This window comes from Triplophysa rosa, linkage group LG12 (genome assembly GCF_024868665.1).
Source record: "Triplophysa rosa linkage group LG12, Trosa_1v2, whole genome shotgun sequence".
In the NCBI taxonomy this organism is placed as follows: Eukaryota; Metazoa; Chordata; class Actinopteri; order Cypriniformes; family Nemacheilidae; genus Triplophysa; species Triplophysa rosa.
The window spans coordinates 22,685,532-22,709,964 of record NC_079901.1 but is presented as its reverse complement, the minus strand read 5'-3'; the positions used below and the strand labels follow the sequence as shown (position 1 = coordinate 22,709,964).

General features: G+C 39.9%; 1 protein-coding gene across 13 annotated transcripts; it reads left to right on the top strand.

Moving 5' to 3' along the window:
• Positions 1-1,585: 1,585 nt before the first annotated feature.
• On the top strand, positions 1,586-24,299 carry c2cd5 (C2 calcium dependent domain containing 5). 13 transcript variants are annotated; one of them, XM_057347672.1, is made up of 30 exons: positions 1,586-1,811; positions 2,663-2,764; positions 2,928-3,014; positions 3,102-3,273; positions 3,374-3,469; positions 3,818-3,973; positions 4,093-4,297; positions 5,423-5,596; positions 6,230-6,384; positions 8,234-8,322; positions 9,024-9,059; positions 9,910-10,018; positions 12,522-12,575; positions 15,208-15,322; positions 15,412-15,579; positions 16,720-16,911; positions 17,073-17,259; positions 17,348-17,512; positions 17,842-17,982; positions 18,064-18,127; positions 18,219-18,280; positions 18,498-18,596; positions 18,731-18,820; positions 18,987-19,074; positions 19,151-19,213; positions 19,567-19,605; positions 19,945-20,016; positions 22,692-22,885; positions 23,065-23,211; positions 23,295-24,299. In XM_057347672.1, exons 2-30 carry the CDS (start codon positions 2,675-2,677, stop codon positions 23,418-23,420), a joined length of 3,435 nt encoding a protein of 1,144 aa, XP_057203655.1. In that variant the 5' UTR covers positions 1,586-1,811; positions 2,663-2,674; the 3' UTR covers positions 23,421-24,299. The 13 variants fall into 13 exon arrangements, with proteins under 13 accessions (XP_057203655.1, XP_057203654.1, XP_057203660.1 ...); XM_057347671.1 differs by having other exon boundaries at positions 19,915-20,016; XM_057347677.1 differs by lacking the exon at positions 5,423-5,596 and having other exon boundaries at positions 19,915-20,016.
• The last annotated feature ends 134 nt before the right edge of the window (positions 24,300-24,433 follow it).

Here is a 24,433-nt window from a genome sequence, read left to right as displayed (position 1 = left end):
TGAGTTAACTGTCTGTCTGGCACAGTCTCTATGTGTGAACTGCTTGGGGTGTGAATACCACTCATGCACCCTCCTCCCTGCATGTCTGATCATCCAATATTAGCACTTTTCCACCTAAGGTAGTTTAACGAGGTGAAAACCCTTCCGATCTAAGATTTCGTTTAAAGCTAATCCGATATTTATGAGATATTGATCCTCAAACAGAAGCACACATGGTCACGTGTGTCATGCTATCACACAAACTCGCTCAGAAATGCATGATCCAGCCAACACGACACACATGCACTCACACATATGCAGATAAAAACCTCTGATGACAATACTTCAGGTGTGGGTTTTATACAACTTATTGTTAATCAACTTATTGACGAGAATGGGAAACCATACACATACCAAAATGTTATTTCAACATGTTTTTTTTTGTAAATGAAAAAGAGTTCAAGAAAGTAATTAAGGCCATTCCAGTGGACAATAACATTAACCAAACACTCAGAGGTAGACATTAATGATTCAGCTTTACAAAATTCTCAACTTATTGTAAATGGTCTTTATCTGTTTGATAATCGTTTTAAAAATAGCTTTATTAGAAACTCCTTTAATGTTGGTTCCAATCCTCCATGCAAATCAAGATGAGATAAGCCTTACCATGTTGCATGACTAGTATCTGGACATTACCTTATAAATACATCATATCTAACAAAATAAAAGAAATAATGTACAAAATTGTTCATAGATGCTGTAAATGTAACCATTAGTAGATTTATACACACAGTTTGTGATTAATGTACTTTTTGTAATGCACCTGTTGAGGATATTGAACACTTGTTTATGCCCTTATTCCCTTTCATTCTGGATTGATTTTAAAATGGATATGACCAAAAAATTCCACATTAACACCTTAATTTGGAGCCATGTGATATTTTACTTGGGCTACAGAACCCTTGTTTGTCTGACAAACAAAATTATATTCTTAACCTTTTTATTCTTTTAGCCAAGTTTTACATTCATAAAACCAAAATAACGCATTCAAACCCATCTTACATTACTTTCTGCCCTACAGATCTTGATTTTTATTTTAAAACCATTTTAAATCTTAAAGCACAAAATAAGAAACTTGAATAAACAAATAAGTTTTTGAAGCTTTTCAACTTTTTGTGATTTAATGCCCATTCTTTATTTTTCATTATTTTATTTATTTAATATATAGCCTATATTGTTATTCTTTTTTCTCTTTTGAATATATTTGTTTTATTTTATGTTTATGGTGTCTTTGTTATTGTATTTTTTTTCTTAACAATTACAAACAAAATGGCATACGTAACAATTTTACATATACATATATCTTGAGCTTACATCGTACTTATTAAACAAGAACAGCTTATACACGCAAAACAAACAAAAAATAATAATAAACATACAGAAATAATACAAATAATATAAGAAAGAAAATAAAAAATCTTAACAGAGGCTCTCTCAAATTCGTTGTTATTGTATTAATCTTTGATGAAAGAAGATTGTTTTTATATTCACGACCCGGAAGTGTTCTGAACATTACGACGTCCCAGGCCCGCCCATATGCGGCAGCGATGCGCATGCGCCCGACCCTGCGCAAGACCACCATCTGAAAGACGGTTTTATTTGGAAAATTAGCTGTGTAAACATCAATATTGTGACATGATTCCGATTAAAATGTCTCACAAAGCCAACACTGCACCTTCCTGAGATCTAATGATGACAGAATACGTGTTTTAATGAGCAGCAGGGTCGATGGAGAGACTTTAACGTCAGATTGAACCCCTGAGGTGAAACTGGTGAGCTGCAGATAAAAACACTAGAATGATATTGTTTGTGTAATGAATACATGTACAAATTATTCAAAAACGTGTTTTGTGTCTGATATGATGCTGTTGGGACCGTCAACAACGTTAACGCAGCTAAACCGCTAACTGCCCGCATTATGCAGAAATACAACTCACACATAACATAGTTATTCCTGAAATAATTATTATCTCGTTATTTTAAACGCAAGTGACGTTGAGGTTGTGAATTTGTGTCTAATTTAGTGTTCATGAAATAAGGTAACGTCACATGAGGTTAATGAGGCTAATCTGTCAACTGTCCTGAGGTAACGTTAAACACCTGACATGTACTTATATATATATATAATTTTCTCTCGTATTTTGTATCTAACTTTCTATGATTTTATAGAACCAATGAAGTTATCCATGTTTACATTAATTATGTAGTATATAGTACTGTGAATTGGTTTATTTTCAGATTTAATCCTTCACTAATTCTGTTATATAGGCTATGTGTTACAGAGAGGTTTGATGCTTGAATAAATAATGTCTTATATCTTATATTTCACATTTGAAAATATTCCCACAATGGTCCACAGTGTTTTTATTTTAAAATGTAAAAAACCTCTTAATTACCCCAAAAATATTTATTTATGCAGAGCTCTCATTTGAAGTCACTCACATTTTAATAGTTGAATACAAAACAATCTTGTAATTGCATTACTGGGCCGTGTGTCTATCCTCCAGCCTGTCAAAAGCACCTTTTGTGATCACCTGCCTCAATGTTATTCTCTGTCTGCTATTTTCTGTGTTTTCATCATTCACAGTGAAAGTCATACATGTTAATGTTTGTTTAAAATAAGACTAGATGAATCATGCCTGGGAAATTAAAGGCGAAGATTGTTGCGGGACGGCATCTGCCCGTCATGGACCGTGCCAGCGACCTTACCGATGCCTTCGTAGAGGTCAGTCTTGTTTTAATATGACATGTTACTCACTGCACAGTGCATACTGAATATTAGATCATTGTATCTTGGTTGTGCTTAAAAACCTAGGCATTTTAGCTAGGTTTTGAGACACTCCCCTGGTTATAAAATAAAGCGGTCCTTGCTACATTGCGTTCCTCAGGTGAAGTTTGGAAACACAACATTTAAAACTGATGTCTACCCCAAGTCCCTGAACCCTCAGTGGAATTCAGAGTGGTTTAAGTTTGAGGTAAGCTTGTTCTTCTATTCTTATAGTTTGCTGTATTTTGCGCTCAGTTTAAGTTTATTAAAACTGTTAAGTTTATCATCCCTGCAGGTTGATGATGAGGATCTGCAGGACGAGCCGTTGCAGATAACAGTACTTGACCATGACACGTACAGCGCTAATGATGCCATAGGAAAGGTGTACATTGACATTGATCCATTACTTTGCAGTGAAGCTGCTACTGTCATCTCCGGGTGGCTTCCCATCTATGACACTATACATGGTGTGTATCTGCAAACAGGTCTATTATAGAGTAAATAAAATACAGTGTATACTGTGTGAGGGGATTTTGAGTTGCGCTATAATGACATACTGTTGTTTAGGTATAAGAGGAGAAATCAATGTGCTGGTGAAGGTTGATCTCTTCAATGACCTGAACCGCTTTAGGCAGTCGTCATGTGGCATTAAATTCTTCTGTAGTAAGTATCTATACTATCAGCTTTTTGTCTCTTGTACTGATTTACTCTGTTGATGCTTGCTCCACTATTTGCCCTGCTTTTTATTTTTGTTAGGCTGATATTAAAAAAGTCAAAGCTCTCTACAATCTTCTAGGCCAAGCAGAAAGATAGCATTTTCTTATTTTATATTTCAATGAGTTGACCAGTTAAAAACTAATACAAATGACAGGTTGTTTTGCAGCTTTTTTTTCTTTTGTTGCATTTATTAATTCTGTTTATTGCTAATGCATTTTATTACTCAATGTTAAGACCACATGCCGTTGTCGTGATCATGAATTAGTATTTATTTTAATATCTTTTTTCTTACAGCAACCTCCGTTCCACGATGTTACCGGGCTGTAATGGTTCATGGCTTTGTAGAGGAGCTTGTGGTAAATGAGGATCCAGAGTACCAGTGGATCGACCGAATCAGAACTCCTCGTGCATCTAATGAGGCCCGACAGAGACTTATCTTTCTCATGTCAGGTAATAATATTCACTGAAATACAGAAGGTTGTATGCCAGGTGAATGATGTTGTCAATGTTTTTTATTTGCATTCCGTTTGAGTGTCTGTACAGTAAATGCTTGTCTATTTGTGTTATAGGTGAACTGCAAAGGAAGATTGGTCTGAAGGTGCTGGAGATGGGAGGGAACGCAGTGGTGGGGTACCTGCAATGCTTTGATCTGGAAGGAGAATCGGGCCTCGTGGTCCGTGCCATCGGGACAGCCTGCACACTGGAGAAAATCAGTACACTTCCTTCCACGGCCACACAACCCAGTAACTCTTCTCCTTCAAAAGACATGAAAGAGTGAGTGTTACACAAACTGACAAAATAAAATGCTATATCAGCATCGAGTTTTGCCTTGATTTTTCAAGAGATTTTAAAATGGGTATTGTTTGGCTTTGCTTAGAACAACCGTAGTTCATCTGCAGTACACAAATGTGTAGGATATTTATTATATTTATAAATAAATAATGGTGCAAATATTTGGTCTGAAAATTACGTAATTATTGAAATATGGCTATTCTAAATAAAGCCATGCATCGATACCATTTAAATCATAGTGGAATATTGATAAAAACAAAACAGGTTTTTCTATTAGATCTGGTCTTTGAATCTGAATTTAGACATCAGAGGTCAATCATTTTGTATAACAATTGTTACAAGCATTTTATTATATTTGAAGAGTTCATTTGCAAAAACTTATAACTTAGTTTTTATTCATTTTCATAAATCATGTTTTTTATTGTGCATTCATTTATTGTGCAATCAATGTATTTTTCCCAGCATATGTTAAACTCTTCTTTTGTTGAACAGGAATTAATGCAACATGAAAGAGTGAAAATGTTGTACAATTACTTTTTGTTCATATTTCTAAGGCATTATGTGTGTGTATTTGTTTTCTGAGTTGCTGTTGAATTAGTTGTACAGAAATGCATTCTCAACACACAAACACACCACCTCTCGATCCTGATCTCCCCTGCATGTCCTCTATCTTTTTCTCTCAATGTTTTTTTCTCTGATTTTCTTCTGCATGCTGCATCTGTCCTGCACTAGCATGTGTTTGCATTAGACGGCTTAAAGGTTCAATCTAGGCGTTCTGTCTTGAGTCTTGTGTTTCGCAATTGTAAATATAATTGTTGTCTTGTCCTTTGCTCTCTAGGGGGCTGTGAATGTTTGAATGGCTGTCTCAAAACCTAGTGAGCTTTATCTAAACAGGGCATAAACTGTCTATGAAAGTAGCTGAGTAGGTTTTGACACACGTTGGTCAAAAAAGTCTTCCCCAATCAGTTTTTCATGCGGCCTGCTCTGGGCGTGTATATGCATGCATGTTTGCTTATGTCAACGTCACGTGGTGTTTGTGTTTTTTGTAAATGTACAGTACACAGCAAGTGTGTGGAATGTATGAACAATGCGTGTGTGTATGTGTAGCTCTCTGCAGGCTGCTCCTTCTACTTTCGGATGTCGTTCCACACACAGCAGTCCGGTTCACAGCGCAAGCAGTCGTCTTTCTCAGGGCTTCTCTGTTTCCGTGCCAACACTGCTTTTCTCCGGTATGAAACCCAGACACAGGAGCTCAGATGCCCCCAGAGCCAGACAGTGTAGGCAGGTACCCCATGACCCTGTCACGACCCTGCCACGGCCTTACCAAGACCTCTCACCACCCCTCTGTTCTTCATTGGCAGACAGCTATGACATCATCAGCCCCCTCCCTTCAGCTGCCAAAGCAACCATTTGCCAAAGCATTGACAGTTTGCTATTTCTCAAAGAGCTTTTGACCAATCAGTGATCGGTATTCATTTAGAATTTATTTTATCAGAGATATGGGTTTGGCTTCTGTGTTTCTCAGTTGTGCTTTTGTGCATTTTGTCGTCAGGCAGGCCTCTTAAAGGCAAAGGAAATAAAAACACATCGACACTGCTTTGGTTGGCTGAAACACGCTTCTTCATGTTGTGCTTTTTTTGGGGAGGTTTTACAGCGTTTGAATTTTGTCCATTTGTTATTTTATCCCCTCTCGGCTACCATAATGAGCTTTCTTGTCCGTTGTCATCACGTTCACGCGCTCAGCCCTCACGGCAGCAAGCAGACAACACTCTATGCTTTTTCTTTCTCCCTGTATCTCTCCTCCCTCCTCGCACACATTCACCTGCTCAAACTCACGCAAACGGGCACAGCTGTCATGTATGAATCCGTGAGTCCGTGTGTGTTGATGGAGTGTGTTCCTCCCTGCTCTCATAGGCCAGTTTTTGGGGAGGAGGCCCCGGGTGTCCCGTTATCCTCAGGACCCCCCACACCTCTGAGAGCACAAACCTTCTCCTCCTTCTCCCCCTCCAAGTCCTACAGCCGCCAGTCCTCCTCCTCCGACACCGAGCTCAGCCTCACCCCCAAAACCGGTAAGATACCCCACCCCACCTGACCTCTGACAGACACTCTGTCTTTGCGGGCCTCTGTAACACCAGTCTAGCTGTTAAGCAATGTTATTTTCTGACCCCATTGTTGAGGCCTAGAAGCAGAGAGTTTATGGCACAGGTCTTCATATATCCATTAATTTTGATCATTTTTGTGTTTGTCATTTATGTTTTCTTTAATTCCTCCCTTCTGTTTATTTCACTTTATTTATGTGCATGTTAGAGACCTTCATTTGTTTGTTTGTTTTGATTTAGCTTGAGGCTGTTATTTCATATTATTTGCATTCAGCATCTATAGGAGATCATCGTCTGAAGCTCTACCTGCCATTCTTATTTGGATGATCCCTTTAAGGGGTCATGTGATGGAGTCATATTTTCCATGAAAAACTTCCTCCTGAATCCATAAAGACCCTCTTTAAAACTGTAAAACAGTTATTTAAACAGAAATCTTTGAATTCTGAAAACCTTACTAGCCACGTTTATATGGCAAAATCTAGAATGATCTAGAATCTGGAATGTTTTGAACCTGTCACAGCAGGCTTTGCAAAGAGGCTGTTTTTGAAAGATGGTGCTGTGCAAATTATGTTGGACCAGCTAGCAAACCTGTAAGTAACCAATGTTTACCATGTCAGATCCAAAGAAAGGAGAATTAAAGACACAACCGCAAAAAACAAACACCAAATTATAATGAAAGAGAAGTAAATAACCTCTATAAAGATTGAATTTGTTCTGTTTATTTGATGCCTCCTTGGTTATCTCCACAGTTGTTTTTTCTATCTCACTTTTTTCTGTTGTACAGTTCAGACACGCCCCTGTTTCTGTTCTCATGTGATGCATCCACCGCCATACTCTCCTCTCTCATTCTTTCTCTGTCAGTGAGGATGTATTTGTGTCCCAGTGCTCCCGCTCTTGAGTGCGAATCATCTCCCCTCCCCTCTGCCTATCTGCCCCACCACTTGCGGCTAGGGATGGCCACCAGGAGTACAACTCCACCCCCACTCCATGTCAGCCAATCAGACAGTGCCATGCTGAGAAAGTGCGTGTCTTTCAGTGAGGAATTGCTGCTGGCGGCCTCTGGTAGGACACACCCTATAAACCTTGACCTATGACCCTGGGCTGCAGTGACTGCCTCCAGTGTGACCACACCAACCCCTGTGCTGCTCCCGGCTGGTGTCATGCCCGTTTTTGCATACAAAATACTAACAAACGTTTATCTTGTTGTTTGCCTACACAATGGTAGAACGATGTGGTGTCTGATGAGCTCTCTGATTTAACAAAATCCCACATGCATGTGCCATGAAAGCATGCAGATTGGTCTCTCTGCCAATGGAAGACCAGACTAGGCAACAAAGAAATGACACTCCTGTTGGTTTGTTTAAAAATTTTTAGTTTCCCTAGTGCCTGGGTTCTGAGCTTGCGTGTCTGAAACATAAAATTTGTCTTAATCTTTTGAGATGTGAGTGAATGACTGTAGTTTTTCAAGTCTGTGAACGGTTTTCTCTTAGCCTAGTTGGAAGAGCATTGCGTTAGCATGGCGAAGGTTGTGGGTTCAATCACAGGGAGCACACACATACTGAGTCGCTTTGGATGAAATACATAAACGTAATAATTGTATATTATGCGTTTTACAGAAACACCCTAGCTGTTGGATGTTCAGATTAATAGGATTTACATCTGATTAGTGGGACTAAGTTCACTCTTGTTCATGTCAGTGCAGTTATAGTCATTCAGAAGGGTTAAATGTATGCGTGTGTGTGCTGCTATTTGTCTGTTTTGGAGTGAAGTCTCTCATGTTTGGTGTCTCATTTTTCTCTCTCCTGTCTGTCATCAACAGGAATGGGCAGTGGCGGCAGTGCAGGGAAGGAGGCGGGGCCTCTTAAAGCTCTTCTGCGGCAGCAGACCCAATCAGCACTGGAGCAGAGAGTAAGACAAACACGCTCAATGTTTATTTCTGTGTTTATTTCTGTGTTCTAGGGCTGTCAGTCGAATCTGACGATATTTTGTTAGTTTGTTCATTTGTCAGTTTGTATGGATGACACTCGGAATATATGTGCATGTGTGTACAGTATAATGACACAGACACAGAGATGCACGGATCTTTTTTTATTTAACACAACAAACAGATTCTTAAATTTCTAAAACTGCATTTAAACCGCATGGAAAATGCATAAACGAAAATGCTAATCTGCAATATTTCAAAATACCATTTTGTACTTTTCTTCCCACTTATTGATGTAAACTTACTGACGTATCGACACTGTCTGACTGAAAGCTTGTATCTGCAAAACTTCCACTTTACAGGATAAAACACTGCATTTTATCAATAATTAAACACTGTGGCGTCAAAGTTGACAAACTCGTTTTTCTGTACATTTTATTGGTTACATATTTGTAAAACCTAAAGGCTTACCAGTAGTAATGATATATGAAAAATGGATGTAGGAGGTTTCAGTCTGACTGCGGCGATATGTAGATTTTTCCAGGGGATTACTGTAGATTTATCCTATGCCGATGTTTGTTTTAACATTTTAAATGTTTGTGCTTTAGTGCCTTGTTTTAACTTCGATAATTAAATTAAATTAAAAGTATTTTTTTTACTCTGTCACACTTTCATCGGATTTCAGGGGGTTTCATCCTCTGAAGCGTTTTTTAGGACGCTGGTATGTCTGAAGAGTGCATGCCAAATGTTTTGGTTTTAGTCGTTTTTCATTGTTTCATTTTATTTCACTCTTTTATTCCTCCCTGCAAAGTCCTGCATCTCCTCTACTGTCCTACAGACTTCATTGTTCATCAAACCAATGTCACGTCACAAATGTCACCATTGGTTTAGGCATCATATGGTTATGCACCCATTTACATGGAGAATGTTCTAGAACCTTTGCCAGGTGCTAGGAAGCTATCATGTATACTTGTACCTCACAGTTTTGCTGTGACCTTTGTTAATGATTTCCTTCAAGGGTCTTTTTTACCGTAGATGCCATGCTTTGTTAAGCTTGTTAAATTTGTGTGATGATGAGTTTAACAGAGGAAGAGACAGCATTCTTGAAGTTGTCTTCTGTTTTTTTTATGGGAGATAAAGACAGGAGTACTGTTCACAATTTTGTTTGAGGTTTTAATCAGGACTTCATTTAATATTTATTGCTATGCTTACAGTATATCAAATGAAATCCTGAAATTGAAGAGATGGCATCAAGTTCTAGCAACAAAACAGAAATGTGAAACCATTCATACTTCATATCTTCATATCTGAGAAGTCCTGATGTAATGCACTCTACAGAGTTGTTACCCAGTAAAAAAGCCTATCTCCCGTACTATAAATCTCTTGATTTCAGCATGAGTCTTGTATTGTGATTGCAAAATATTGATGTGTAATGGCATGATCCACAGGTTTGCTATAAAGTGCCCTCCTGACGTGTGTTGCCAATGTAAACGCATAGATGGACATGATGTCCTGTGGTTCATCTGTGCCCTATTTGTATCACCGCTTCATGGCCTTTCTGTGTGTTTCAGGAATACCCTTTCTTCACTTTGACCTCCTTCCCTTCTGGATTTCTCCTTCACGTAGGGGGTGTGGTCAGTGCCCGCTCAGTGAAGCTTCTAGATCGAATCCACAACCCAGGTAAGACCACCTGCAACATACCTCACCACGGATGTACAGAACATTTATATATTTAGCAATAAATAAAACACTAAACTCTAAAGATTTCTACTTAAAATCGCAACACAAAGGACAAACCGTTAAGAATGCAAAAACCCATAGTCCTACATAGACAAATGATGAGTTAGAGATCAGCACTATTATGTGTGTTTAATGCAAGTATGGTTTTCTGGTAGTTTGGCATTGTGCATGACAGGGGCTTTTGTCTTATGTACAGTCTCAATGTTCTGCATTACATGTTCAACTGTTGCAATGCCTTAAAGGGGATCTCCGACCAAAAATGAAAATTCTGCCATTAATTACCCACCCTCAAGTAGCAAATTAAGTAGTTTTGGAAGCTTTCTGACTCCTCCTTAGATTGCAATGCAACCAATCTTCAATGTGCTGAAAGTGCCTAAAGACATCGTAAAATTGTCCACGCGATTCCGATGGTTCAGTATAGATTAATATAATGCGACGAGGATACTTTTTGTGCGCAACTATATTCAAAAACTTCCCGGTTTGAATGTAAAGGGCTCAGCATACTACATTCGAAATCGAAAAACGACCGCCTGTGACCTGATTTCAAACAAAATCTGGTCCAAACGACAATTCGTTTCACTAGTTCGCAGCAGCAAAACAAACAGAACTCTCCGGGAAATTTCGTGTTGGCCGGTAAACACCCTCGAGCCACCATTGGTCCATGGCCATTACTTAATAGTTGGGTGTGTTGTTTGTGTGGCCACGTGCGCGGAGCCTATTTGGATACGTCATGTAAACCCTGCCTCCAGAAACAAAGGGGTGTTGGATTGTTCGAAAACACTATACCGTAGCTTCGTTTTACCCGAAAACGCAGAACGAAAGCGCAATTCGCCTGGACTATGCTGAGCCCTTTAGTTTCCAGCGTACGCGCGTTCCCGAGAGCCACACAACAGTGCATCATCCCTGTCATGTGGCTCGTGTGTTTGGTTGCGTTGCAATCTATGGAGGAGTCAGAATGCTTCCAAAACTTCCAAAACAACCTCCATTTGCATTCTGGGGAAAACGGAGGTCCTAGGGATCTTTAACTGTTTGAGGGTGAGTAATTAATGGCAGAATTTTCAGTTTTGGTCTGACTTCTCCTTTAAAGGCATATGCTGGGTTTAGTCCAACTTAAGTACCACCAAAATGTATCCCTCCGTTTGTAAAAACAAACAAATATAAAATCTGCACGTTTATTATAATACACTGACAGTCGAAGTCAATGGGGCTGGGTCTTTCCAAAGGGGTTCAAACAAAAGGTGGCTTATTTTTAAATACTTCTTTGTTCATTTGTACAGAAATGTGTTTCTTCTTTTGTTTTACAAACAAAGGGATAAAATAATATTTCGTGGTCATCAACAGTTTCCGACTGTCGAGAGAACTTAACTTGTATTAAACCTTTTTGTTCTGTCCTCGTCACCGTACGATCAAATCTCCATTCTCTTTCATTACCTGTCTTTGCTTGTGTATAGTGTAGTATAGATCCACCTCTTCTCAACTTTTATTTTGGCCGGTTGCATTTCTTCGTTTTTTTTACTGAGACAAATCATACACCAAATATTAACCATACCCTTCCCTGAACATCATACGGCTTGTGTAACCCATGCTTACACTGCATGGACATTATATTCTCTTCTCATGATTCGGTTCTGCTTCTAAACATTATTTTACTCTTAATTTGCTTGTTTTCTGTCGCCTCTTGGACTCAATTGATGCTGCGAGTCGCAGTGAACTTTGTCCTCTGCTTGAATTCATGTTTATTTACCAGCTAACCATTATGTACTAATTTGCATTTTATGTGATGACATGTTTTCAAATGAAGTATCTGATCTGTTATTGTGTCCAGTGGTCACAAGCGAAGGGCAAAAAGAGAAGGGAATAAAGCTTTAATTAGTCTCTGACGGAAGAAGAGGAAACACAAACACCCACATAAAGACTGTATCATATACAATAACCCAGCAGCAAATAGTAAATTCCATTGGTACAATACACACACATCAACTGCACAACTCTGTATGAATGTTTACATTGTGTGTGTTTGTGTGCCTGTGTGTGCATTAAATAAGGCATGGTTTGGTTGGAGCCGCTCATCTAGTTTTTATTGTAGATGTGCTGGATTAGAGCCTCAGTGACAGTGCTGCTGCATGCTCTCTTTCTCTCTCTCTCTCTCTCTCTCTTTCTCCCCTTTTCCTTCTTTCACCTGTTTTCCCTTCCTTCTCTCTTTCAAATCTTCAATTCTCTAAATATTCTTCTAGTCTGTCCACCTATTCTCTCTTGTTCTTATGGATCACCTCTCAGATAACTCTTGTCTGATTTTGCAGTTCCTGTGGAGTGGTGTTGTCCAGTGTTGTGCTCTCGTTTGTAGTTTGTGTTTGGTTTCTTTTCCTTTTCTACTCTCTCTCTCTCTTCTTTCTTCTTCTTTCTGCTCCTTTAACCGATCTACTAATGTGGCGATTTGGCTCAGCCTTGGGTAACACCAGATCATACAAACTGCTAGACTGGAATAGTTTCACTGCAGGTACTACCCTACCCTCAGTCCTGCTATATACAGACACACACACACTTACATGCAGATTTTGGCTGCTCAGCTCAATAATGTCATATTGATATGCATAATATTGCATTTTGAATATGGATTTTTCTAGTAGTGTGATTTAATTATATTATAATTACACTACCGGTCAAAAAAATGTTTCTCATGATCTTAAAAATCTATTAATCTGAAGGTGTGTGTTTCAATGTTTGAAATTACTTTTGTTGACAAAACTATAATTGTGGCAACATACACTCCTGAACAAACTCTTAAGACCGGGGGATACATTACAAGTATTCGCATTTCTCGCTGGTGGATCGTAACCAGGTTATAAGTACTGCTTCAAAATGCCGAAAACAAGAAACAGGAGCAAGAGACAAAAAAACTGAAAGTAGGCAATTTATTGAAAACTTTTACACTCAAACAGGCTGTTCATCAGCTGATCAAAGGTTTAAGACCATAGCCCCAAAAAACTCAATATATTTATTTTAATAGAAAACCAAATTTTTAGGCAAAATATATTTTTGAAATGAATTATTTGGACCGAATAATAAATAAAAAGCAGTCAATAAGAGTCCAGCATAGACTTCAGTACTGTTTAAAAAGCTTCCCAGGTTGAGACCTCAAGAAGCTGGATGACAAAATGAGAAGTGTACGATTCTAGTCAAAGGGTGGCTACTTTAAAGATGATAAAATATAACGTAAAGTTCATTTATTTTGGAACATAATTCCCAAAGCTACATTTGTGTTATTTCATGGTTTTGATGGGTTTAATATTATTCTAAACGGTAGAAAAATATGAATAAAGAGTGAGCCTAAACTTTTGACCGGTAGTGGATTTATATGTGGTAACAAAAAAGTCACATAATTTATCATAATTTTAACTATATTTTAGAATGTAATATATCTTAAATAAGATTTTTGTACGTGTTTTATTAATAGTAATTACAAAGAAAGTTCATTTGGCACATTCCACTTAAAAATAGAGCAATTAGATTGTCTAGCATTTAGAAAATGTTGTGTTTAGAATAAAGCAGAATATAAAAATGAATCGGACTGTAAATTTGTTCCTCATTGGTGGAAAGTACCAGTTGAGAATGTTTAAAGAAGTCTAATAAGAATCTTAACGTCTCACATTTGCATACTGTAGATTTACACATACGCACTCAAACGCTTTATCAGTAGTGTGTGTTGCATGAGCTGCCATGCGCTACGTTTTTGTATGAGTATGTGTGAGTGTGTGTGTCTGGTGTCTGTTGCATGTTTTGTCTGAATCTTTGGCTGTTCTCTGCTCTGGCTGATCATTGGTGATCTGCTTTGATTGTGCCTCACCCACCTCCTTTACCCAGTTCCCCTACTTCCTTGTCACATGACTACTTGATCTACCAATCCAGATAAGGTACAGAGAAGCAGACATACGCATTGTTCTGCATTCAGTCAACGACTAAATGTTCTCTGTGCCCTTGGTAGTGCTGTTGCCTTTAAAGTCGTTGTTAACCTGTACAGTGTTTAAAAATATGTGTGCCATGAAATAAAGTGTGCCATGATGCTGTTGATTTGTAGTGGGGTCATGCATGCTGGGATGTTTTGTGGACATGTTACCTTGACTAAATAGTTTACTTTAAATAAAAAGGTGTATTTTTCATTTAAATGTCCTTTTTAAATAACAAAAATGTACACCTCTTGACCTACTTTACCAGGATCCAAAGTAAACGGATGGGTCCTTTTCGTGTTTGTGCATCAACCGTTGTTGTATTTGTATTCACGCTATTAAGTGCGCTATGGGGTTTCTTTTTGGCACATCTTTCTTAAATGTTCAGTGAATGACCGAAGGTTTGATGCAAATAAGTGATATTAATAATACTCGTTTACTTAATTCAGAAGTGTTTGAATGTTGTATTTTATCACTGAGGTGAAGTGAGCATCAGATCTTATTTATCTTTGTAAACCTGTCTTCTGCTTTTGATTTATCCTCTTCTCTGCTGTGCACTTATCTTCTAATGCTCACCGTTATTCATCAAACTCCTTCCTGCTGTTGGCTGTATAACCAGTAAAGGATGGAGTTTGTGCTCCATTGACAATCCCTGTTTGAAAAGCATGACTGCGCTGGCGAGGGAATGTTCTGCCTACTTTTGTTGCTTCACTCGTGAGAGCTCAGTAGAATGGCAAAACACACCAGTGTCCTCTTTGTTTTCACCATCATCCTCCTCCTCCTCATTTCGCACAGTCCTCTCCTAGTATGTGATTAACCGGCAGGGGAGTTTGCTCTTGAGAGTTGTGAATACGCCTCGCTCCCAGAGGGCACAGCACTCGTGCATGTGTTTGAGTGTGTTTCAAACAAACGCTCAGCTACTAGCCTTGTTTGCACGCTTTGCTCCCTGCAGCCGGCTGTGACGTGGTTAGCACACCACGGCAAATGGGCAAAGTTTTGTTCTTTCCTCATTTATCTAATCTGAAATAGACACCATTCTGATGTAATCCATAAATCCAATTTACACAAATATCGAAGTGGAAGATTGGGAGCGTCAAGAAAGCAACTAACATGGCCAGTATCCTGCTTAAGTGAGGAGTGCGAGTGCTTTAAGCTTGCATGACGTCATATTCACATTTGTTACAGATGAGCCGGAGACGCGAGACGCTTGGTGGGAGGAGATCCGTCAGGAAATTAAGTCTCACGTCAAAGCCCTCGGCTGCCACGCTGTGGTGGGGTACAGCGAATCCACCAGCATCTGGTACTAAACGAACACACAGAAACACAATCTTTAGACTGTAGTCACAACCAGTTGCTGATAACGTTCTTTTTTTATATGTGTGTGCACAGTGAGGAGGTCTGCATTCTGTCTGCATCCGGCACAGCGGCGATCCTCAGCTCCCGTTTCATGCAGGACGGCTCACTGGACGTGGAACACAGGTTGTCACGGCAACCAGTTGTCTTTACTTCAGGGGCAGACAGGGTCGAGGGGGATATGGGTAGTTCAGCCTCACTAGGGTAGGTTAATGACACACGCGCACACATACACACACACCTCTGGCTCTTGACACTTAAAGGGACAGTCTAACAAAATATGAAAGTTCTGTAACTTCTGTCATCATCTGCTCACCCTCATGTCTTTCCGAACCTGAAAGACCTTTTTGATGAAACACAAAAGTACTTAATAGGGGTGTAACGGTACGTGTATTCGTACCGAACCGTCACAGGCAACATTCCTATAGTCATCATTCCTATGCCCTACTCCTTCGAAGGGCAGAGCCCTTGTAGTTTAGACTTTGGAGTGAACAGGGCATTTGCGTGCCACTATGTAGACGTTTGGAATGCACATGGCAAAGTAAGAGACGTAATTTCCTCATTATCTTCAGCTGGCATGTTCCTGTGACAACGAAGCATTGTGTCCGTCAGCTGATGTCGCTGTTTTAATGGCATAACTTAAGCATAAAACCTGTTTGCAAGTAAACAATACATTTTATATTTTGAAAAATTTTATATATATTAGTGTTTATATATTATATAGCATATTTTAAAAACTTTTAAAAATATAAAATGTATGTTTATTTGCAAACAGTTAGGTTTTATGCTTAAGTTATGCCATTAAAACAGCGACATCAGCTGACGGACACAATGCTTCGTTGTCACAGGAACATGCCAGCTGAAGATAATGAGGAAATTACGTCGCTTACTTTGCCACGTGAATTCCAAACGTCTACATAGTGGCACGCAAATGCCCTGTTCACTCCACAGTCTAAACTACAAGGGATCTGCCCTTCGAAGGGAGTAGGGTATAGGAATGATAACTTCATTTTGGAATTTTCCCCTCGACAGCTCATGACGTTTCGGTACGAATACGCGTACCGTTACACCCCTAGTACTTAACATTAATAATTAAACTAGTGTGTGTGTCTGTTTTTGCTAAGGACAGCTTTTAAAGCTACTAACCAATTAAAGTTCTGAGGACTTCATAACAAAGGGAAAAAGTCTTGTATGTCTCTGTGTATATACATACTTATACATATCTTCACATACATACTAGGGTATTCGTATTCAATGGGAAGTTTTAGCTCATGTGGGTGCTTGGATCGGTGTGTGTATGCCATCTTGTAACAATGTACTAATAACGGTGTTTATTTCTGTAAGATTTGAGGAGGTGGCGCCCCCTGGCTGTGGGTTCTGCCACATACCATACGATGAGTTGAATATACCGTTTCCGGCTCAACTCACCTATTGCTACTGTTGTCGCCGCAACAAGGTGCCTGACGTCCTGTTCACCACGATCGACTTGCCCACCGAAGCCAATGTCACTGGCAAGGGCTGCCTGATTCAGGCCAGGTAAAACCTACACTGAAGACAAAAATCTGAGTATGGTCTGAATGACATGCTCCGCATGTGCAGTATATATCTTGTGTGCTGTGATGCATTACATTCAAAGCCGTGTTGTGTAGGCAGATGCAGAACTGTTTTCCTCTCACTCAATCTCTACCCCATGCCAGGTTGTGTCGGACTAAAAAGAAAGGCCAGGGAGAGGGGAACGCCACAGCTATCAGCAATCTGCTGCCCTTTCTGGAGTACGAGCTCCATACACAGCTGATGAACAAGCTGAAGCTACGTGGCATGAACGCTCTGTTTGGTCTACGCATCCAGATCAGCGTGGGAGAGACCATGCTGCTGGGACTGGCGGTCTGTGTGCTATTACCCACAATGCTCAGAGGATTTATTGTATTGATAATAATGGTGTGCTTATGTGTTGCGTTTATGTTGTGTCTAGTCCGCCACGGGAGTCTATCTGACAGCGTTACCCAGTCCGGGAGGAATCCAAATAGCAGGAAAAACTCCCAGTGACATCACATATGAACAGCACATCTCCAATATGCAGAAGAAAATAAATGACACCATAGCGAAAAACAAAGAACTATTTGATGTCAACCCACCTGTAAGTACACACACCTGTCACCTGTCTGTACATTTTTTAACAAAGGGGAAATAAACGGTACCAAAGGGTGGATAAACTTCTTGAGAGGGATGCCCTGGAATTTTATTGAGTAGAATAAATCAGTCAGCTTGTGGTTTAATCCGAGAGAAGGGACACATAAAATTGTATTAAAATGTTAATCACAGCTCTTTACATAATCCTTCTAATGTCAAGAGCTGGAATACAGTAACCGCTTTCAAGGAAATCAGGTTTTGACACGAGGCTATATTATTATACGCACAGCAGACACTGCAACTAGATTTATCATTGAGTTTTGGTTGGCTTCATAGGAGGTTGTTGAAGAAATAATCGGTTCACCGATCCCTGAACCCCGTCAGAGGTCCCGTCTCTTCCGCTCTCACTCAGAGAGTTCAGATGAGGTGTCAGAACTGGACTTGTCTCATGGGAAAAAAGACACTTTTGTACTGGAGGTGAGACAGCTTTGATGGATAGATGGATAGAGTAATGGATTGATCAGTAAGTCTGATTTTGATGTTCTGATACTTTTCTAGATTGATGACACGGATGCTGTGGAAGATATACATGCACTTTTGACTGATTCTCCCACCCCACCAGGTGCACACCTTTACTCATCAATAGGGAATAAAACTTTACTCGGTATTCACTGGACTGTGTGCTCACATGTGTTCTTTTGCCTTCTTTTCAGGATTTTACAGCTGTAACACTGAAATCATGCCTGGAATTCAAAACTGGACTTCAGCTATACAGGTGTCTCATCCAGAACAGTGACTGAATTACTGATTTTTGACCTGCTTGAAATCATGACCGATTGCAAATCACAGCTATTGAATAAAGAAAAGAAGGCTGGTTCACAAAGTCTGATGCTAATTGACATCACGAATGTGTAAAATGACCTCTTTTTCACCAAAACTGTGTACAGTCAGCGAAACAATACAATACAAACAATTGACTTGTTTCATTTCAGATGTTTACCTCTGTGAGGGTTTTCCGCCTTAACAACGCCAATCTGACCAATCAGGGACTGAACAAGATTTTCACCGACCTCTGTGAGAACCTGCTTAAGGTACATGCATTTTCACTTTATAATGTAATTATTTGACATCTTCAAGTGTTTCCTTGACATTGGTCTGACAAATTAAATGACTGGATTGTTTGTGTATCAATGCTAACGTGTCTGTGATTGTGCTTGGGCGCTAGAGTTTCTACTTTAAGCTGCGGTCGTTGACCCCCTGCTGTCTTTGTCACCTGAACTTCACTGTGGCCATACCTGAAGATGAACTCATACAGGTTGAGGACACAACTGTTTATACACTAATAGGTGGCATTGAAACAAATACATTTATACCACAGTGATTTCACATTTACATTCCTAAATGGGAACACGTGCTAATTAGTTTGATGCATGAAGTTGTTGATTATTTAAGAAATATTACAAAGCGTGTTTGATTGACAGGTGGCGGTGACAGCTGTGGCGATGAGCTTTGACAAAGATCAGGCTCTGGAGAATGGCAGGCACGGTGGGGAGAAGACACAGATAAAGGGTGAGATGTCCTTTAGGTACATGTTCTTTAAAACGTTCTGAATGTTCCTCTGTTTCACGTTGATCATCCTTTGCAGCGATACACGAAAATGACGAGCAGCTTCAATTCAACCTGGAGCTCAATCCTGACTCCACCAAAGGTAAAGCCTAAACCCTGAAACCTCACATTTACCGTCACTGCTTTTTGCAATTTTGCATTGTTGCAAAGCAGTTTTAAAGAAAAAGACAAAATTTTTTTGCACCAACAGTAGAGATATGAAACTTGGTATTTTAACCAGTGTATTCTTAACCCCAGCAATCCTGTAGACTAGAAAAAGCTTTAAGCAAAGTGTTAACATGATTTTGAAATTTTGTCACTTAGTGTGATCTAAACATTTTCATTTAGTATAACTTCTCCAGTCTTGACGTTATAAGTTGTAATGTTGATTATAACTTTTTACAGAGATAAAGGAAACTCCTGCAGTTTTAACATCTAGCTTGTGTTGTTCTGCAGGTCTAGCAGATATCTCAGGCAGCCACCCATCAGCCAAAGGTCAGTGTGAGATCCTGCGCTACAGGATCTGAAGGCAGCAGGGTTGTTTGTTTTGGTTTTTCTTTTGGATTTCTGCTCCTCTTGTGTGTGACAGATGCAGCACTCACCCCAGCATCATCCATTTTACCCCTTTTTCTTTCTTTCTGTGTCCCGTGTTCTCTTCTGTGTGTCCCTCTGTTGTGCGTTCGTACGTGCCCGTGGGTCCGGCGGCCGCATGCGCACGTACACGCGTGTGTGTGTGTGTGGTGTTTTCGTCCATCTATGTCTATCTGTGTGTCTGGATGTCCGTCTGTACGTGTGCGTGTCCAGCCCCCTCAGTTGATTACAGTTCCTTTGCAGACAGATGCAGCTCCTGGATAGAGCAGCTTAGACTGAAAGCTCACACCATGAGACGCGGATCAATTAAAACAAGTAGGAGCACACACACACACATACTGACATAGACCGTAGTCAGAGTAGACGGCATGCCTTTAAAAATGCTTATGGTTTTATGACCATTTCGGAGCTTTAGCGTCTGAGATGTAGATCAATAAGTGTGTGGCATAAAAAAGGGCTAGCGGGCTAACATTAGCAAAAAAGCATAAACAGCCATGCTGCCTACTCCGACTAAGGTCTATATACTTGCATACTACATCCACACACACGAACACATTTCCATATCTTGCATCCAACAGTGGAAGAGTCTTGCTGCCATACCTCGATCCGTTCAAACTTGATTGAGTGTGAAAGTTGAGGTTGAGTCCTAGCGAGAAGCCATGTCGAAGACCATCATTTGTTCAGCTTTGTGTCATCGATTTCATATTTGAACTGGCTAGTGTGATGTGTATGTGACGTAAAGCACATCACAGGCTGACAGTCATGAGTTCTGCATCATAAGCATGACATTACAGGCCGTATAGTGTGGGACGGGGCATATACGTACAGTGAGGGAAATAAGTATTTGATCCCCTGCTGATTTTGTAAGTTTGCCTACTTACAAACAAATGAAGGGTCTATAATTTTTATGGTGGGTTTATTTTAACTGATAGACACAGAATATTAAAAAAAATCAGGGGAAAAAAATGTTATATAAAGGTTATAAATTGATTTGCATTTCAGTCAGTGAAATAAGTATTTGATCCCCAAGCAAAACATAACTTTGTACTTTGTGGAGAAACCCTTGTTGGCAAGCACAGAGGTCAGACATTTCTGATAGTTGGTCACCAGGTTTGCACATGTGTCCGGATACATTTAGTCCACTCCTCTGTCAATCTTTAAGGTTTCTTGGCTGTCGCTCAGCAAATTGGAGTTTTAGCCTCCTTCACAGAGGTTCTATAGGACTAGGGTCTAGAGACTGGCTAGGACATTTAATGTGCTTCTCCTTAAGCCACTATTTGGTTGTCTTGGCAATATGTTTTGCGTCTTTGTCATGTTAAAGGCTCATCCATGACCCATCTTCAGTGACCTAGTTAAGGGGAGGAGGTTCTCGTCCAAGATTTTACGGTACATGGGCCCGTCCCTCAGCCCCTCAATGCGGTGAAGTCATCCTGTATACCTGTAGCAGAGAAAAAGCCCTAAAGCAGAATGTTTCCAACACTGTGCTTCTCTGTAGACATGATGTTCTTGGGCTCATAGTCAGCATTTCTCTCCCTCCAAACACAGGAGTCCATTTTGGTCTCACAGCAGTGCCAGCACTTTCGCCAAAGCCTTTTCTGAATCATTTTTATGTTCATTGTCAAACTTAAGACGAGCCAGGCGGGCCTTCTTGGGCAGGAGGACCTTGCGGGTGCTTCAGGATTTCAGTCTACTGTGGCATAGCGTGTTACCAATGTGTTACCAATGTTTTGCTTGCTAACTGTGTTCCCAACTGTCTTGAAATCATTAACAGGCTTCTTCCGTGTAGTTCTGGGCTGATCTTTAACATTTCTCATGATCATCTTTACCCCATTGGGGAAATATTGCAGGGAGCTCCAGAACAAGGGCATTTGATAGTTATTTTGTATATCTTCTATTTCCAAATAATCACACCAACAGTTGTCTCCTTCTCACCAAGCTTCTGTCTGTAGCCTATTCAAGGTTTGTGCAGGTCTCCAATCTTGTCGCTGACATCCTTTAAAACCTATTTGGTCTGGACCATGGTGTTGGAGAGGTTGAACTGGAAGATACAGATTCTGTTGGCAGGCATCTTTTATATACATAACAAGCTGATTTAGGAGTACTTTCTTAAAGTGACAGGACTAATCTGTGGTCCATATAGGCACATAACCAATCTGTGGAGCCAGAATTCTTGCTAGTTGGTAGGGGATCAAATACTTATTTCACTGACTGAAATGCAAATCAATTTATAACCTTTATATAACATTTTTTTCCCCTGATTTTTTTAAATATTCTGTGTCTATCAGTTAAAATAAACCCACCATAAAAAATATAGACCCTTCATTTGTTTGTAAGTAGGCAAACTTACAAAATCAGCAGGGGATCAAATACTTATTTCCCTCACTGTATACTGTATTATAATCAAGGCATGCTTTCTGCGTTCTTCACAAAATAAATGCAATAGATTGATATTTGACAATGATATAGAGAAAAAACTGCAAAATTAAACTATATAGAGTGAATTCAGGAATATTGTGACACTCTTCGACATTAAGGTGACTGTCCCAATCTGCCTGAATTCACCCTGTTTTTCACAAATTATTAATGAATATACTGGTAATATTTAATATATCGCCCAGCTCTAATTCAGTCCACTGGCACACAGTTTTAGCAACGGCATGCGCCATGTGATGCAGCGTCATGTATCATCTACAGCTTTCACTGGCTGTATCATCTTCACGCTCTTTATAAAACCAGTCTTCTCCCTCTTCAAAGCTCACGTCTTGATTGGTCGAGGCAGATTTGATATTTCTCTGTCTATTTGTATCTGCATGGTGTTTATTTGCATGCTGCAGTGCACTGTCATTGCTTTGCTTTAATCACACGCAAATGCACACAGTGTTTGTCTCGTCACATTTGTTGGTCGTGTAGAGCGCCATCTGAAGGCCATGTCTGGTATCTTTCCACCCCCTTTTTCTCTTTCTCTTTCCCTCATATCTTATCCCCAACAGCATCATCTCTGGAGAAGAACAGCCCGTTGCCGGAGGGCCGTTCTCGTTCGCTGCGGTCGAACCGTTCCTACTCTGGCGGTTCTGTCGCTGTGGTCAAAATGACTCCGCTGTCGTTCATTCCTGGAGCAAAGATCATCAAATACCTCGGCATCATCAACATGTTCTTCATTAGAGAGACCACCTCACTTCGAGAGGTACCAGTCTAGATGCATGAACTCATGTTAATACTCTTTGAAGTGTGCACACTAAAGGTGTAAATCACAAAGAAATAATCTGAGGTTTAATAAAAATTCTGATAAGTGAATTGCCTCTTAAAATCAAAGCAACTTGTGAGCCTTGCTTACTAAGACCTTCGTGTTTTTGTGTGTCGTAGGAGGGAGGTGTGAGTGGGTTTCTCCACTCGTTCATAGCTGAAGTATTCGCGATGGTTCGCGCCCATGTCGCTGCTCTCGGAGGAAACGCTGTAGTTTCTTACAGCATGAAGGAGTGTGTGTTTATGGAGAACCCTAACAAGAACCAGGTTAATGTTTACATAGTCGCACTCGCGCACTCAAGCACTCACCCTTGTTGTTCATTTATGCTGGTGTTGTGTGTGTATTTCAGGCACAGTGTCTAATCAACGTCAGCGGGGACGCTGTTATCTTTGTTCAGGAATCTGAACTCGAGGCGACTTCTGTACAACCACAGTCGGCTACCACACAGACCTCCAATGGTGGGGAAGGAACGTGAAGTCTCAAAAACACGACCTTTTGCGTACGCTAGTCATAACCTGAACCCTGCCATCTTAAGCAGTTTCAAGCCGGGTCATGTAAAAACTGCTGTACCAACCGAATCAAGTTTCCAAAAATGAGCAATAATCTAGATGTTTAAAATCTTTTTAATGGCTACATTTTTTTGGGACATGTTTTTTAGCCCCTTCAAATGATAAAATAAAATAATATTTTATTTTGGAATAACCATTTTAAACCCCCCCCATCAGAAGCCTTTCAGAAAGGACGTCCATCATGTTTTTTATTTGTTGGCCATTGTTCACATTCCATTTTGTCCGTGTGCGGTTGAGGCAATTTAGCAATCCAAAAGGTTTATAAGACGCCGTTGCATTCATGAAGAGCTTGTAAACTTGTCAACATCTCTCTAAATCATTGTGCTTTTGTAAAGGTATGAACTACTGATGCACTCGTACAAACATCTAGTTCAGTATTTTAAATACTGAACCCGCCATACTGGTTTCAAGTTGGACCTGTCTCGTCCTACTGATCTCTAAAAATCATGTCAAGTGCTGGAAATGTTTGTTTGCTTTCGTGTGCCACTATGTTTGTTTTTTCAATCGAAATGTTTGGATCAGACTGGTCCATTTTTTGCATGGGCAATGCCAGTTAATTATTAAAAGAAGATGTCTTTTATTGTTCGTCATGAACTGCTCATGGGACACTTGAATGTACAGATGACATGTATTGAGAGGAGACTAACGTCTGGATGTGGTGGGCAGCTTGTTGAATCCTCTGTTCCTGTGCGGACTGAGATTTATTGCTGTTATTTTGTAAATGTGGGACAAATCAAACGTGTACATTGAGAAGATATAAAGGAATAAAATTCTTATGGCTCTGGTGTGTTTGGTCTTTAGTTTTTTTTTTACTTTTGTTTAATGAACCACAGATGTCAGTCAATTTTAGATGGCGGCTTACAATCCCGCAGGGCAAAACATGGTAAATACAAATTAAATACCAAAACTGTCGTTTTGC

What these genes read in the sequence shown, in the direction of transcription:
- c2cd5 (XM_057347671.1), top strand. Translation starts at nt 2,675, where the DNA reads ATGCCTGGGAAATTAAAGGCGAAGATTGTTGCGGGACGGCATCTGCCC. An exon ending in CAGAGTGGTTTAAGTTTGAG is followed by an intron (nt 3,015 to 3,101) that starts GTAAGCTTGTTC and finishes TCATCCCTGCAG; the next exon opens with GTTGATGATGAGGATCTGCA. An exon ending in CAGCCACCCATCAGCCAAAG is followed by an intron (nt 19,606 to 19,914) that starts GTCAGTGTGAGA and finishes GTGCGTGTCCAG; the next exon opens with CCCCCTCAGTTGATTACAGT.